Genomic DNA, 18,520 nt, shown 5'->3' with positions numbered 1-18,520 from the left:
TTGCCAACGGGGAAGAAAAATAATTGGACATACTAAAGCTTATGAAAAAAATAAAACGCTTTGTACTGGAGTAAAGTCCTACATCACCTCATGCGTTATTCCTTTTCAGTCATTCTCTGTGGCTGACAAATTGAATGTGAACATAAAAAATCTAGGGAAGCTTCAAAAAGTCTTGCTGTATCTTATTCCAAGCATCGACCAGGAATTTAGGCCTGAAATTCAACCTTAGCCCTAGCCTATAACTGACTATTTTGTTTTAAAATTTAAAGTCACACAGAATTGTGAAAAATTCTTAACTCTAGGCTTAATTTCCAAACATCAGCTCAGGTGCAAACCTTCACAGACCAGCACCATGGGACATTATGCGGATATGAGAGGTTTATATAAATGCAATTCATTGTTGTTGATGTAAATTTATGAGTTACTTTAATAGATTAAATCAATGACTCTGATCTAGGTGTGCATCTAGCAGAATTAAAGATTGATAAATAGTCTGCAAACTGCTCCAGTGAGTCTTATTTTACTGATAGTCATAGATTGTTGTTGTTAATGATTTGTCCTGTGCCTGAATCTATTTTGACAATCTTCTTTCAGAAGAACACAAAAGCAGCCTAAAGCTAACTGGAGCAAATTATCTGATTTAAAAAGATTAGCTAGATGTGCTTCATGGGTCTTTCACCTTTGTGCCTTGGAACGTCCTCCCAACGTGAAAGGCGTTATACAAATGTGTTTTTTGTAGTTTTAGTCATATTTTGAGAGAAGTTTTTATTTAAAGAACATGACTGCTTTTTAAAGACGATTAAGGCTGGGTAAATAAATGTCTGGAAACCGTGATGTGCAATTTGGCAAATAAGGCAAGGGCAAATTAAAACATATTCTTTTGAGGATATCTGAGGCAGAATATCAATCTCAGCTTCAAATGATATTTGACAGAGAAAGATGTGATCATGAATGACAAAAATAGAAAATCACATCAGAGTACAGAGATTTAGGAAAATAGATAACAGAAATGTGCATCAACTGTGCATAAGAAACAACCAAGTGGTGCTTTTCTTTCACAGCTGGCTCCCTCAATACTGGATATTAAATGTACGCTTTTATCACTTACTGCTTGAGATTGGACTGGTACATTGGATATCAAAGGTGAAACCCACAGCTGGAGGTAAAACTCACCCAGTAATAAAGATAATTAGCTCCATCTCTGTTTTTCATATTTGTCTCTCTGCCTTGACAGATGCTAAATTGTGGTATGAAATATGCGAGCTACCAGCAACACCAAGCCTTGGTGCAGCAGGTCCATTAAGAGAGAGGACAATCATTGGGCTGAGTACAAGGCTACAGGAGCAGGTTAAAGAGAGAGATTAGGGGAGCAAGAGAACACTGAAAGGAAACACAGAAGCGGATGCATAAGTTAGAATTTGTCAAATATAACAACGAGAGAGTAGTTGGGGAAGAAGATAAAACCCCCTAGAAACCCAAATGGTGTTGCAAAAGGCAAACAGGAGATGGGTAAACATGTTAAATGAGGTCTTCCTGGAGGCTTTTACCAGTGAGAATGTTTAACAATGAGGGGTTCAGACATCCGTTCGCCCACAAATACACAGTCATTCCACTTCACAGTAAATCCTATGAACCACTTTGGGACGTCCTCCAGAGGTGAAACACGCTTTACCATATGCAAGGGTTATTATTATTATTCAACACACTTGTGTGAGCTTCAAAATGTTAATATAGAGATCAGTGATACAGAGATTCAAGTTGACTCAGGGAACTGTAAACCAAAAAATCTCCCAAGACAAATGGCCTATACCCTGTTTACTTGGGGAGACGAGAGGGAGAATCAGAAAAGGAATGTCAGATATTTTGAGTGAGTCAGTCAGTGAATATTAGGGTGGTTGCACCTTCAAATATGTTTAACACATGTGCATATTGACCCCTTACTCAGTTAACAAGATTCCACCGTATATTTACATAGAATTTACAGCATGGAAACAGGCCATTTGACTCAATTAGTCTGACCGTTTTTTTCTCCACGTGAACCTCCACCCACTGCTTACTCCCTCTTATTCCCTTCTTCTTGTATATATCTTAACTTTCTCTTAAATGCATAGAAGTCATTAAGTTATGCATAGGTTTGGACCAAAAAAAACATTTGTACATCTAGCTAAGCTGAAGACCATCAGGTCAACCCTGTGTTTCATCCATAAAATCCAACCTATAGTGTGCTGTGAAGAATGGTTTATTTGTGCGTGCGGAAACCAGCCAGTTCATTCCCTGAGTGCAATTTTCTACTTTCATCATTCATGAAGACACCAGTAATTCTTGTGCATTTGCAGCAACACATGATTTTACACAGCTAGCACAATTACAAATGTTCACAACTTGAACAATAGACCTTAATAGACACTCTCTGGCAACTCCCTATATCTCCGACCTCCTCACTCCCCAATCCACCACCTGGCGCCTCCACTCAACTGGCATCGGCCTCCTGCTCGTCCCTTGCAGTCCCCGCCTCACTAACAGGTTGTGCTTTCAGCCATTATAGCCCGAAGCTCTGGAACACTTTCCCTCAATCCTTTCGCCTTGCCCCCTCTCCTTTTTCAAGTCCCACCTGAAAGCCTACCTCTTTGCTCGTGCTTACGGCCATTACCCCTCACCCCCCCAGCTTGGGATCAGGCTCCTCCACTGTTAAGCACTCTGAAACTCTTCCCTGCGTGGAGGGCGCTATATAAGTGCAAATTGTTGTTGTAATATATCTACCAGTCCAATGTCTACATTAGTTTTCTAATGTGCAGCTCTTTGATTTACAATGTTGGTGAAATGTAGCCTTGTAGTAATAGATTAGCTCTTACTTTCTGTAATGTAATTTTATCTTAACGTGTTGTCTTAAAGTATTTTTATGTTCTTGGCAAAATATATTTACAGTGCCAGCAGAAATGCCGTAACCTAATTTGAAATCAGCTGGTAAATTGTTATTCTGTCTTAAATGTTGGCTGCAGGGAAACTGAAGGCATCGCAGTGGAGTTGCAGCACAGGCAAACAAATACACATATCTGAACAAATCAGCACCTTGTGTAAATTTGGCATCACACCAAGACTGAAGGGGTGTTTTATTTATTCAATGAGAAATTAAACATTGGTTTCAACGAAGAAACTGAAAGTCGACATAACATTGAATAACTTTGTGGAGGTTTACAGTAGTTCGGCGATTTGGTTGGGTTACTCCGAGGTATCAGCCCAGCTCAGTTACAATACAAATTACAAAACAGATTTACGTTTATATAGAGCCTTTCATGTCCCAAGATGTCCCAAGGCGCTGGGATGTTGGTAGCACTCAACAGAAGGTTGTGGGTTTGAGCCCACACCTGAATTTTGAGCTCATAGTCTAGACTGACATTCCAGGGCACTCTTGTAGCTTAGTGGTAAGAACACTCGTCTCGCAAGAGAGAGGACTTGGGTTCGATTCTCAGGCAAGGCGAAACATTGGGCAAATTTCCATACTCCACATACCTCTGTTTACCAAGCAGTAAATCCGGTTGTAAGTCGATTGGCAGATCGTTTTTCTGGGAGTAATAATGCCTTTAAAAACAATAATAATAATAATAATAATAATAATAATAATAAACAGAAATTTCCATGTATAGGTGGCATTCATAAACGGAACTTTGTCTGATTTGGATACTGTTATGCGTATCGATGTGTTTCTACATGTGTCAGGTTGAAGTAACCAGATAGTCACCCAGCTGATCAAAAACAGGTACAAAACGCAGAGTCATAGCACGCACTCGGCATTTTGCTGAGTGTCCCATTTGAGGCACAGATGTTTGCTGCAAAATGTAACATCATTGACTGCTGACTCATATAGAGTCTCCCACAGTTTCAGCATCTAACACTTTGTCAAACATCTGCAGTACCTCTTCACATCTGCCACATGAATTCCTTCATTAACTTTAATCACAGCACTTACCTTCAGTGTTTTCACCTTCAGTTCTTGATCTATGAGCTGTCTACAGATCACATCCCAAGGTCTGCACCTTCATTTGTCGCATTCAGAAGAATGTTCATCCATCAGAACAACGTGGATTACTCATTATTATTGTCCAGCACATCAGATCTTGTCACAGCTTGAAATTGAATACTGTAACTGTAGAGTTGTAACTTTTTCGTTCGTCCCAACCGTCGTCTTACAAACAGACCATACACCGTGGATATATCCAAAGTAAGATTTAATTGCAATTGCAAGAGCTGATTCAAGAGCAGTCAACAGTCTCCAAGAAGAGCACCGGACAGTCAAAGGAATGAGCTGCCGTTGGTCAGTTAAAGCAGCCTTTTTATCCCCAAAAAGTGCTGAAGGTTGTAATACATAATAAAGGCAATTAAATTGGTATTATCAATCATGTGGCTCCAACAACTATTTGAATGGTGACGTCAATCAATCCATATCTCTTAACAAGGTTAAATGTCGTCTACTAATTAGTCTCTATTCATGCTGATTATTATTCTTTTAAGAGTCAAGAAAATACAATTGTCATAGAGTATGTACCTGATTAATACCGTTGTCTAAAGTACACAAGCTATATTCTAAAGCTATCTAACAAGAATGCAACCTTTAAATTTATAACACAGAGTAAGTAATAATTAAGGAAGGGGGCCCAGGTTAGGGGATGATTCAGGGACGTTTGAGGCATAAGCTTATCTCCAGATGGTGTTTGTGTCAGACAATGTCTTATTCATTTCAAGGTTTGCAGAAGTTACTGCTTCCCTGCTTCTGTGAAATGCCCAGATAAGGATGCAGCTGGCATTGCCGAGTCTGCGTTTCGCAGGACTTGATTTGTTCATCTAATAGTTGGTTAAAAGGTATAAAATTATTCCTAGGTATGAAAGATTTTTTCTACAATCTCACATAACCAGCTATTCACAGTAGAATATTACAACTGCTGATGTATCATGTGAAGCTTCATAGTAATCTGACATTGATCAAAGCTCATTAGAGAAGAGTGGAGTAAGGAGAAAGCAGATGGTCTGCTTCGAGAGGCAAATGTTTGGTACCTCAAGAGGAGAGTGCTGCACAATGGGACCCATCCTCTCTGTGGAGAAGTGCATTTTCTCCCCCTTATCCTCCCCTCAGCATCACTAAACTGGGAATTTAACATGTTGTGTATTGTGAGCTGGTTCCTATATCTCTCTGCTCCGTGGTATTGGAGCAGATTTCAGGTTTATTTTGCTCTCATATTATCCAGCCTTGTGAGCTGCAAATGATCGATGCGATGGTATCTATGTTCCACAACTTCTTATCTCTAGATTACATTCAATATTTCTCTTAATGAGGTTCTTATGTCCTCCCAACGTGAAAGGCGCTATAAAATGTAATTTTGTTGTTGTTGATGTTAGAGTACAATTTATACAATTTACATTCATACAGCATCTTTCATGTTGGAACAATGTCCCAAAGTGCTTTAGGACACCTTCCTGGCATGAAAGGTGCTACGTAAATGCAATTTATTGTTGTTGCTGTTGCTTATGTAACTAAAAAGGTGGACTCTGATCATCAAAACTTATAACTCTGAATTTTTTTTATATAGTTTATTTCATTAGCAAAATTATTTTCTAAAAGGATGAGACCTGCTCACAGACTTCTACAAATTGTATAAGATTGTTTGAATGAAGAGGGCCCTTTGGCCAATTTGATCTCATCTCTCCAGAACACCCACCCTACTGTCCTCCCATCAGAATGTCAAGCTGTTTCTTAAATTATTCCAGGCTCCTGGCCTCAACTAACCTTCCCGATGACCTGTTGCAGTCATTAATTACTCTCTGGGTAAATAAGTACTTCTTGTATGTAACCTGAAATTGCCTTTTGCTATCCTGAACCTGTGCCATCTTATTTTCCAGCACCTGTAGATTAATCAATGCTCAACCTTAAATGCCTTGATCTACAATGTAAAACATCACCCTAAGCAATCTGACCAGTTCATAGGTACAGCTCTTGATTTTGAAGTTTCCAATTCCATTTTATGAACATAGACTCAAATTTAATTTCCATCTGTTTTTATTTTCTAGGCAGGTCGCCGAGTTGTGCAATTGCTGGTAAAGGTGTCTCGAGGACTTAGGTGCCCATATTAGCAGTCAAATGAGAGAAGAAAAGGCCTTTTTGCGATTCATTTCATTTTAATTATCACTTTCTTTGTACTCCACCAATTGAAAGGCATCCTCCCTGTAATTCGAATATACCGTGTGTTTCCAATGTTCCCTGGTATAAAGTTTCTAGTAAATTTAATGACTTTGGCAGGAGGATTCCTGTTGGATGTCTGCCGTACAGCATCGAGAACATTACAGTTTGTTTTTGTGCCTTTCTCAAACACCCCTGCCCCATCCCCTCCTCCTCCACCACCTGCTGAGTGTTTGTCATAGAATAGCAGGTAATTGAAAGGGAGAGAAAACAATTGTTTGCACAAGATAAAATATTTTACTATGGAGCAGGCATTGTGTGAGGCAGTACCCTTGCGTCCATCCCCCTGGGGTGTATGTTTCATGAGAATAAGTAAATGTACAGGAGTGCTGTCAATGCAGTTATTATACACAAAATGCACTTACTCTATACTAAATGCAATCACTGTGTGTATATATATATATATATACTAAAAAAATAAAGTTGAAGGGAGCTGTCAGCAAATAGTGTTAAGGGAAAGTGCACATGCTGCCTTAAACCTGCTCTCTCAGAGGTTTTTGAAGTTCCTTTACTCTGTACAGACATTTTCCCTCCCTATTTCAACCATTTTCTCCCCCCTCTCCACAGGTTGCTAATTATTTGAGCATATTAATAACTTAGGGTAATATTTTTCAGTTAAAATAGTTTCTATTTTATAACTTACTAACTTGTACTCAGCGCTGATCCTTATCCTCTGTTAATCGTATATTCCAAGGGTCAAGGCCTTTGTTACTAATGTGACTTGGGAGAACAAAGGAATATATTATGTATATTCCAAGGGTCGGCAACTACTTTAATGAAGGAGTCATCCCACAATCTGATTTTACTACAATTGGGTGGTTTACAGAGGGAGGATTCAGGTTGGTTTAAGTTTCTATTTGCAAACAGTGTTGGACTATGTTGATAGATCTTTGTAAGATGAATTTGCAGAACAATGAAAGGGAGTGGATTGAACCAGGCGCTTATGTTTGATTTATCAAATTATTGTGTACAAATTGCCTGATGTATTTCACCAACAAAACATACAGTCACTTCACTAAGAGCATCATGCATGTCACCTACAAACTTCCATGTCTGGAATGAAATGCGCACTCTCTCCCTGGGGAAACACGTCCTGTTTACCTAATTTCGAAGAGTATTAGGCCCAGGTTGGCAAGAGCCAAGGCTTGGGGACCCCAGAGTTTGCACTGGGGTACTGCTGGAGCCAAATCAACTAACAGGTGGGCTTGATTCTGACAGTCTGTTGCCCAACATGTCACCTTGGAGCTATTATGATTTATCTTGCCTCCCCAACTCCCACCAATCCACCAAGGATAGTCACTGGACTTTACAGAAAATTCTGTGAAGTGTTTCTTAATGTGAAAAATGTAAAGATTATTATATTTATTATTGTTATCACTGGACTGTCGCTGAAAGTATATCCAACATAAACTACTGTCCTTAGGTTTAGTTTTGTTCACATCTTGATACTGTTGTTTATTTTATGGGTTTGGTTACTTTTGTTTCTATTTAACAGCATTATTATTTCTATTGATAAAACTTATCAAGTTAAAAAATTCTACCCCCAATGCAAGGATTCCGATTGAACTATTTCGGCCCATTTATTTAACAGCCATTCGATTCATATCCAAATGTGTTCCTAAATTCCTGCTACAGTAAAACTTATATACGTCTTATCTTTATAAATGGTATAATCACCTAAGTTATACATTCACCCTAATCACATTCAGTTTCCTATCAAAACCACTTAGATTTCTTTGCATTAATCATCTCCTAACTTGTAACAACCCTCCCCTACCCTCCATTACCCCCGCACTTATCGGCTGCATTGACTCAAGGGAAATGACATCCTGACCATTGACTCATGTGCACTTACCAGCCGGCTGCATTGAATCACGGGAAAAGTAGTCTTGATCTGTCACAACATGCGCAGAACTTCATTTTCCACAAGCTTGCTGGTAAGTGCGCATGCGGCAACAGGTCAAGACGCATGGAATCGCGGGAAACGTAGTCTCGAGTCACCTCATCCAGATTTACAGGCTGCAGTAACAAACTACTGCATGCACACACACTTACTGGTTGCATTGAATTACACATGCACAGAGTAAATTATAAAAATGAATAATAATAATTTGGCATTTGATACAACGCTTTTCACGTCTTCCAGACGTCTCAAAGAGCTTCGCATAATATACTGTAAAGTGAATTGACTGTATATTTGTGGGCGAAATGCAGCAGCCAATTGCGCACAGTAGTGTCCCACAAACAGTCGTGGATTTGAGTGACCAATTTATTATTGTTTTTTTCTTGAGGGATTATTAATGATTAATTAATGAGTAAGTTCAATTTTATACGATTTATACAGGTTTGCCTGCTAGTCAGACTTCTCATAAGTCATATTAAATGTTATGGTCTCAATTGATATGACTTAATGTGAGTTTTACGGTGTTCCATTCCACTGTATGCTGCGCTGGTCTGTGGTTAATATTACCACAAGGGGTCACTATGTAGCTGTCATTGATTAATATTGGCAACTGTAAACATTTTGTTTTTTAAAAAGTTAGTTTTTGCAAGTGTAACTGAATTTTTTTTAAATGTTAGTAGAGATATGGGGCCTTCAGTTATTTATTTGATGTGAGTAGTTCCTTTAAATAGTGCTTTTGAAAGGAGGGGAAAGATCTAACAGTGCTCACAAAGAGTAATAAAATCCAGAGCAAATATGAAGCCGTCTGACAATGTAGGAAATCATGTTACTAAGTAGATCATTACCAAAATTACACACATTTTATGTTTAGTGAGACTACCGTGCATTATTAGAACATAAATTGTTATTCATTGAAGACTGGAATAGAAGTAATAAATAACAGAATTTTAGGAGTTCCACATAGCTTTCGGTAATTATATTTTAAAATCAGATTCCAAACTGTATATACCACATATGCAGTTATTTTGTGGAAAACTGTTGTGGGGTTTGAGAGCTGCACAGGATGTTTAGTAAGTCCTCAAGAATTTTAATGAGTGAATGTACACATATTATCAGCTTGAAATAAGAATTGCATAACCTGCTTCCATGTACCTAACTAATCAGCAGTGAGGGATGTTTTCAAAGGAGAAAATAGCTGCCACTGAGAGCCGTATTACTGATATACAGTATTGCTGCTTTTAAAATGAGATTAATACAACAGCAATAACTTTCATTTATAGAGCGCCATTCATGTGGGTAATATTTGCATATTAAATTTATTGATTTCTTTGTTTTTTAATTTCCTGCCCTTTTGTTCTTTTTTCAAACTTTTCCCAAGTGCCAGGCCTAGTTCAGTTGGTAGCACTCTCACTGCTTTCAGAAAGTCGTGGGTTCAAGCCCCACACTGGAGTCCTGTAGCTCAGTGGTTCGAGCTCTCTCCTCGCCAAGTGAGAGGACCTGGGTTCGATTCCCGGGCGGGGTGAAAAGTTGAGCAAGTTTCCTTACTCCTCATGCCTCTGTTTACTTAGCAGTAAATAGGTTGTTACTCAATTGTTGGATTGCTTTTCCTGGGGTAATAATCCCTTCAAACAAAATTATTATAATTTGGTCACTCAATGTTTGTGGGACACCCCTGTGATGTTTTGCCCACAAAATATAGTCCATTCACTTTACATTCTGTGATGCGCTTTGGGATGTCTCAAAGATGTGATGAGGTGCTTTATCAAGTGCAAGGATTACTGTTACTGTTGAACAATGAATTGGTATGGTTTTTGTTCATCTATAAAATATTCTTGACTATACTTTACAGTATATCCTGTTTGAGACATTTTCCCGAAGTGTAATGTATCAAATGCAAGAATTATTATTGTTAATAACCACCCTTAGAGGTAGTGATTCAGCACTGCATTCCAGTGTCAGCCTATGTGTGAGGTCAAAGTCCCAATGAGTACTACCAATTGAGCCAGGCTTCTACCCTATTAATTGTAGAATTCCTAACTTTATCATTTAAGAAAATATCCAATAGGCGAACTGTTGAGATGCTTAATTTAGCCCACAAGTGAATGTATGAAAGGCTTAATTACATTTAGTAAATTTAATATCCTGCTGTTCCTTAGTTAATAATAAAAATTCTTGTTTTGATGTAACACCTTTGATATCAGGAGGACGTCTAAAAGTGCTTTCCAGGAGTTACTGTAAAATGTAGTATTTTGTAGGTGAACGCAGCAGGCAATTTGTACACAGCAATGTCCCTCAAACAGCTACAAAGTGATTGACCAATTTTAACTGGGGGATTGTTGGCAAACTAACATATGCAGCTGTGCCACATGTATCATGTGTTTTTAAGGATTTATTGATTTATGACAGTACAGGGGAATCAAGGCAGAAAATATGGACACTGCACAGAACCATACAAAATTGTTGGCCAAAGTCAACTCTGAATATTTGGAGCCTTGTTCCATCTATAAATCTCAATAAATCCGTCTTAATACATAGTACTTTTACCATGTACAAATTGCAGGAAATTTATCACACACACATTACTGGAAAATGGGTTTTGCAAGGTGAATATCAGGCAGCAATCCAATCTGAGGAATCAAGTAAACCATGAAAAAATCTTGAATTAGTATTTTATACTCATTTCAGGGTCTGTTAAATGTGATACGTGGTTGCTTTTTTCAACATTCTGTTACAATCTATTTCTTGTGGAGGTTTTCTTTGTGGTGCTCGTTGAAGATTAAATCAATACTATGTAAGACAAAAGATAATATGCTTCAGTGACATGCTACTTAAAGATATACTGTATCACAAGACAGGATTTATTTATTTTTAGATAATTTATTTTAACCAGTTATGTTTATCAATAAAGTCCTGCAATAAATGACTGGCCTACTGATGCTGAATCTTCTTGATGTCCCTTCGGCATGAAGTGATCAGAACGTATGATTTTCTTTCATCAAATCTGGCACAACACAACAACAACAACTTGCATTTATATAGCGCCCTTCACACGGGGTACTAGAGCAATCCAACAATCCAACCCTGCATTTGGGGGTTTGTGAGACTCTGCATATTAACAGAGATCATAGTAGTGTGACCACTGACCAATTTTTCTGGGGTCATCAGGGTCAAACACTGGTTATCCGCATGTCTGTTTATCTACATTGAACGCCAATGCATAAATTGTTCGCTAAGCTGTGACTGGTTATGTAATTTTACAAAGTTACGTGCAACTTAAAGTTATTAAGAATGCAAATCACTTCTTTTAGTAACCTTGTTCAGATGTTTGCAACTTCATACATGCTCAAGGATTGCATTGTTCTGCTGCAGCAAAGTACATTTTTGTAATATTCATAATACTTTTATATGGTGTCGAAAGAGAGAATTACTGATATAACTCTTGATATAACAAAATTTGTGATTTGTTTGATGTCCAATTAACTGCACTGTCAGTTTTAATTGTCTCTCTACTGTATACTTAAGTGTGCCATACCAGGGTCACACTGAATTTTATGCAATCCATCATATTCGTTTAACTCCACAAACACCAGCTTGCAAGGTAAAGCTGTTAGATTGTCCCTTACATTGTAATTACCTCAGACTGCTATTGTCAAAGAGCCATTGATTCTTCAGTACAGTATTATATCGTTCTCTGGTTGTGACACTAGAACAACAACAATTTGCATAAGAACTTGAACTAAATTTGTATCCTTGAGAAGTACAGACTGCCCACAAGTTGATTCTGCACTGCACACTCAGGCATGGTTTTTACACTCAGTGTATACAGTAATTTTCCTTAAGCCGTATATAAGTAAAGCAGAACACAAAATAATGAACTCAATAATAATGGGCTAATTTTTCCTTACAGGTGGTGTGGTCAATACAAGCTGCAGAATGCTCACAGATCCATAATGTCGAGCAGTATGTCAGGTACTGAAAAGATGTTCTGTTGTAAACAGCACCCATGACGTTAAGGTCTCTTGATTCTGGACTCAGTTTAGCAGCAATAATATAGCAATATAACCATGCTATGTAAGCCTTCGCAAAGGTTGTTGATGGGAGATTGAGAAAAATGATCCAGTAGAACCTATTATACGGCAGTACTTGGGATCCATAAAATTCCAGCCCACCGTAAAGCATGTGCACCAGAAAGTCTGTCTGGCCTCTCGTAATAAAAAAGGCCAATGTCTCAGTCATGGAGTCACTGGCAACGTCACTTCCTGCACAACAACTTGTATATAACAACAATATATATTATTATATAGAGGTTTTCACATAGGATAATGGCTCGGTGCACTTCATGAGAACAGGGGGCAGGCACTGAGCAAGGGGGAAGGGAGAGGTGACCAGAGATACGGTCAAAGAAGTAAATCTTTAGGCAGGATTTAAAGACATATAGAGAGGGTGGGTGAGATAGAGGGATAGAGTGAAAGCATTCCAGAGATCAGAGACATAGTGACTGAAACTCACTATATCTTTAGTGAAGTGGAGTGGGGCACAGTTAAGAGAGAATGAAGAGCTATTTTTCTGGAAGAGCAGGAGAAGATAGTAAAGGGTATGCAGAGAGGCAGATAAGGAAATAGTCAAAGATACCCTTAGCAGAAATGGAACTCAAGGCAATGGAGTAAACTTGGATGATGACAAACTCAGGAGAGTGGCTGTGGATGTGGGGATAGGTCTGAAGAAGAGGAGGACAGAGACCTTTGAGGGGATAGAATAGGCAGGGATGAAGAGAAGTTACAGTTGCCAAAGATGAAGAGGCTCTCCGAGAAGAAGCTGAGGAAAGATAGGAGAGGGGAAATTTCAGCACAAAAGGCATTGGGAGTGTGATGGGGTTATTAACAGAGAGGTGAAAGTGATGGTAGAGAGGGAGTTGTTCAAAGGGAGAAGGATCCAGAGGAGTAAAGGTTCAGACCAAGAGGAGGATTTGGAAATCAGAGCCACACCATTGCCACTGGGGCGATTAAGGCAAGGGTTAGAGTGAATGTTTACCATAGTGGGGCAACTTCACTGAGGGGGATTATGTCATTAGGGGTGAGACAAGGTGTTGGTATGGATATATCAATAATGATATGGATATATCAACATATCACTAATAATCCTTGCGTTTGATATAGCGCTTTATCACATCACTGAGATGACTCAAAGTGCTTCATAGGATATACTGTAAAGTGGATTGACTGTGCATTTTGTAAGTGGAACAGCAGCCTGTTTACACGCAGCAGTGTCCCACAAATGGCCAAGGAGTGAGTGACCAATTTTATTTGGGGAATTTATTGATCAGGACACTGGGAGAAACTCCCTTCTTTTTTTGAACAGTGCGATGGGAACTTTAATGGCCATCTGAACAGGCAGACAGGACCTCAGTTTAATGTCTCATCCAAAGGACGGCACCTGGGCCAATGCAACTCACCCATTACTTGAAAACCAAAAAAAATTGTAAGGCTATAGGGAAAGAGTGGGTGATTGAGTCTATTCAGATAGCTCTTTTAAAGAGCCAGCAAAGGCATAATGGGCCGAATGACCTCCCTCTGTGCTGCAGGTTTCTATGATTCACTTGCTCACAAATTACTTTTTTTTAAAAGGCAAACAGCAGCAACTTTGCACACTCACTCTCAGCCATGAGGTGAATAAACAATTTATCTGAAGAATTATTGGCCCTTTTCTTTCCAAAAAGTGATGTGAAATCTTTAATGTCCATCTGAATAGGCAAAGGGGACCTTCATTTTAACCTCTTCTCTAAAGAATGATGCCTTTGCTAGCACTCTCCTATTGCACTGGAGTGTTAGGCTAAATTATGAGTTCAAAATGCAACATGAGATTTGAACCCATAATATTCAGCTTCAGAGGTGAGATTGATGGATTCAGAGTCTAACTCAAGAAAATACTGCTGACAGCTAAACAGGATGGTTTTCAGTTTTGTTGACATTCAAATATATCCCTGATGCCCTGACTGGTAGCCTGAGTTTTGGAGGGAAGAAAGCGCTGTCAAAGAGATGTTTGATGTTTGTTAAGAAAGGTTTGATCATGATGATAATAATAATAATAGTCTTTACATTTGGTATAGCATCATCGAGACATGTCATCGAGACATCCGAAAACCCTTCACAGTGGATTGATTGTATATTTTGTGGCCAAACATTTGCGCACAGGAATATCCCACAGACAACCATGGAATGAGGAATTTTATTTGGGGGATTGTTGGCCAGGACCATGGGAGAAATTTCCTTCTCTTTTCAAATAGTGCCATGGGATCTTTAACATCCACTTGAACATGCAGACGTGATCTCGATTTAACATCTCATCCGAAGGATAGCACCTCCGACAATACTACACCTCCCCAGACTGCATTGAAGTGTCTGCTAGTGATTCCAAATCCCGATGTGGGGCTTGAACTCAAAACCTTCTGACTGAGAGGCGAAAATGCTACCACTGCACTAGGTTAACGCACATGATGTTGTCTTAATAATGTTTTGTTAATGCTATGCCTCTGATTAAAAGAACAGAGAGTACCAAGAATAGAGGTGGGGGGTTCACCACAGGTGACTATACAGGGTCAAGAAGGATAGAGGTGACCATATGCTATAGCATAGTACAATGTTGTTTATAATTGATTGTAGTTTATGATGAGTTGTAGCTTTGATTGTAGTTTATGATGAGCTGTACCCTTTGATTGTAGTTTATGATGAGTTGTAGCTTTGATTGTAGTTTATGATGAGCTGTACCCTTTGAATGAGTTGCAACCTTGAAATTGCCCATTGGTATAAATCTGCTTGGTGTTGCACATGTCTAGATCTAATTTCCATGTCATAGCACTTAGTGCAAGCCGATCAGATTGGTTGAAATTAACAATTGGTTTCATTTGATAAAGATATTCAAGAATTTTTTTAAAAGAGCTATTTTTATCCTTTTTTAAAAAGAGATTTTTTTTAAAACAATCATTTCAAAACAAAGCAATTTTGTTTTCTAGAAATGTTTTTTTCACAAATTGGCAAAGATCCAAACAAATAAAATTAATAATAATTCTTGCATTTGATATAGTGCCTTACCATATTATCGAGACGTCTCAAGGCACTTCACAGAATATACTGTAAAGTGAATTGACTGTATATGTTGTGGTCGAAATGTAGCAGTGGCTTACACACCAGAATGAAAAGGAGTAAACTTGTACCTTATGTTTGGATATCAAAATGCATTGTTGGGAGTAAGCTGATTTCTTCCCAATTAATCCATAAATCCCTACCTTAATTGCACTTGTAAGTGAGAAATTTGAATGTCAGATACATCAATGACAGGTAGATCGATGGGAATTAGACAGCTAATGATGAAATTAAGCTTCAATTAAGGGGATAAAAACATTCTTAAACACCTATCGATTGACTAACAATGTCAGGTTTAATTATTCTGAAGCTTTTCTTTATCAACAGAATAATTTCTGGTTTGGTGTGGGATATATCTGTTGTGTTAAAACAAATACCACTTGTTGAAGTATTGGTACTGTGGACTACAGGGATTATTAACAGCGGGAAACATAAATCCTTAGCTGTTATTGTATTAATTCATTGTTTAAAATCCTTTGGGGGTAATTGCACATTGTAGTTTTTGACAAACTGTAAACTTCACAGAATAGACTGTAAAGTGAATTGACTGTATATTTGTGGGTGAAACGTGGCAGCCAATTGAGCACAGCAGTGTCCCACAAACAGTCATAGATTGAAATGACCAAATTATTATTTTTTTTCTTGAGGGATTATTATCAGGCATGTGGAGTAAGGAAACTTGCCCAACGTTTCACCCTGCTGGGAATCGAACTGAGCTACAGGACCTTTCATGTCAAGAGGATGTTTTCAAGCGCTTCACAGAATATACTGTTGACTGTATTCGCTGCGGATTTTATAGCTGAAAGTGGCTTCCAATTTGCACAGAGCAAATTGAACTGCGTAGTCTTATGAAAAATAAAGATAAGTAATGGAGAGGGGATGAATGGAACAGAGAAAATAGACAACACAATAAAAATTAGGTCATGGCGGATCAAATTTGCTTTCAAACAGCTTTGTGTGAGTTAGAAATCCGTATAAATATTGTAATACAAAACAGAAAGGGTGCCAACATTTCAGACCTTGTGCATTTGAAAGACAAATTAGGGTTACTTGTGCGATAGAGCAGAAGCAGAGCAGAATGGAAGGTTTTGTTAGATGTCCAAAAGGCCTGTGATTTACATACAATCTTTTCATTTGTTGCCAATTGTATTATTAGGTGCACCTGTTATTTCCTCTTTACAAGCGATGCATAATATTACAATGTTTACATGTCACACATGATAGACCTCTGCAGAGTGCGGAACCTGAGCTATAGACAGTGAATGTTCTCCAGGTGCAGGAGCAGACTGGCTATTCGGGAAATCAGGAAATTTCTCGAGTGTCTCACAGATGTTTCCCAAGAGCCTTTGTTAGTCGGCGGGTGGCTAAGGCAAGAGGGGGCTCAGACCCCTGAAAGCTGCAGAATGAGTAAGCAGCAGTTGTGCCATCACCAGGTTCCCAGGAATGGACTGACGTACACTTACTCTTCACACAGCGGCACATCGACCTTTAGACACTTATACGATGGGGAAAACAGGGCTTTTTCACCCAGTGCAGGCACGGACGCTGCTACTTTCCTCCTTGCAAAAGTGCACTCTGCACCTTCACACAGCACATGATAGAATAGCCAGGAGCCCGGAGGAGAGGCGAGCCACTACTGCTGCCAAAATGATGGTGAGTGCGCTAGCAGCCACCCTCACCATGAGCCCTGGGGCCACAATACCACAGCAGTGCTGGCATTTGGATAATACTGATATAATAGGCTGGGGCATAGTTGAGTGGGACAAAAGCAGTTCATTTAACACACAGCACGAGGTCATCGGGCTGCATTCTGTTTACAGTGAATAAAGGCCTATGTCAGTATAGTAACTAATCGCCAGGCAAATGGTGATGCCATACTGTATTTCAGTGGTATTGAAAGGAGCTTTACATGATCATCAGAAACTAATGGTGACCAGCACTGCTGAAGGCAGCACTGTACACTTGCAGAGGAAACAATACAACAACATTATATTTGTACAGCGCCTATCACATCGGGAGGACATCCAAAGGCCCTGGACAGTCAGTGTTTCGGACCCGAGCTGGGGCTCAGGATTGGGGAGGGTGGAGGTCAGGGGTGGAAGCAGAGAGATCGAAAGCACGGTCGAAGAGTAGGGTCTTGAGATGCGTCTTGAAAGAGGCAAGTTCGGGGGCGAGGCGGAGGGACTGCGGGATGGAATTCCAGAGGATGGGGGCTGAGTGGCTGAAGGCCCGTCCGCCAATGGTGGGGCGGGCGAGGCAGGGGACGTGAAGCAGGCCGGAGCCTGCTATTTTCAGGCAGTACTGCCTTATCCTTGCTTATCTTGCAGCGTCGCCACTAAAGGCAGGGCTTTAAGATAACCAGGATATAACGTTTAGTGTCTGGAATGAAGCCAGCTTACTGTTGTTTACTCAGCAATCTTTACAACCCAGTAATATACTGTGTACTGAGTATCAAATACATGTAACAATATATACATTTACTATATATAGACTGCCCAGCATGAGAGAGAGATGCTGATCTCAAGTTCTGTCTATTTTTGGCTTGGACTGTACTATAGCCTGTCAAGCATACTCAGTCCATTTAGATTTTCCTCAATAATTTGCAATATTTTACACTGAATGTGTTTACACAACTTTATGGCAAGAGATTAAAAAATGTTGCTTAGAATGGAAGATGAGTAGATAAGATGTAACACATGACTGTGAAAGCATTGTTCGGAATAATAATTATAATAATTGGAAAATGAAAACCTAAATGGGGTAGAGGAGCAAAGAGATCTTGGGGTATACATATCAATTCACTAAAAGTAACAATGCAGGTTAATAAGGCCATAAAGAAGGTAAACCAGGCATTGGGGTTCATTTCTAGAGGGTTAGAAATGCAAAGCAAGGAAGTTATGGTAAACTTCTATAGAACCGAGGTTAGACCACATTAGAATACTATGTGCAGTTCTGGTCCCCACATTATAGAAAGGATGTAGAGACACTGGAGAGGGCGCAAAGGGGATTTACAAGGATGATCCCAGAACTGAGAGGTTATACCTATCGGGAATGGCTGAACATGCTTGGACTCTTTTCTCTTGAAAAGGGGAGGGTAAGGGGTGACCTGATAGTGGTCTTTAAGATTATGAAAAGTTTTGATAGGGTAGATATAGGGAAGATGTTTCCACTTGTGGGGGAGACGAAAACCAGGGGCCATCAATACAAAATAGTCACAAATAGATCAAATAGGGAAGTTAGAAGAAATTT

The 18,520-nt window shown here is 39.2% G+C and overlaps 1 protein-coding gene across 1 annotated transcript in view; it reads left to right on the top strand.

Annotated features, from left to right (window-relative positions):
- thrb (thyroid hormone receptor beta) overlaps positions 1-18,520 on the top strand; it is a 113,425-nt gene that overhangs the window by 69,134 nt on the left and 25,771 nt on the right. Inside the window, exon 5 of the mRNA XM_007895492.2 lies at positions 12,040-12,101. Coding sequence (XP_007893683.1) covers positions 12,040-12,101 — 62 coding nt within the window. The remainder of the gene's footprint in view (positions 1-12,039; positions 12,102-18,520) is intronic.

The sequence above is a fragment of the Callorhinchus milii genome, unplaced genomic scaffold (genome assembly GCF_018977255.1).
Source record: "Callorhinchus milii isolate IMCB2004 unplaced genomic scaffold, IMCB_Cmil_1.0 Scaffold2, whole genome shotgun sequence".
Classification (NCBI taxonomy): domain Eukaryota; kingdom Metazoa; phylum Chordata; class Chondrichthyes; order Chimaeriformes; family Callorhinchidae; genus Callorhinchus; species Callorhinchus milii.
This window is presented reverse-complemented; position numbering and strand designations above follow the sequence as displayed.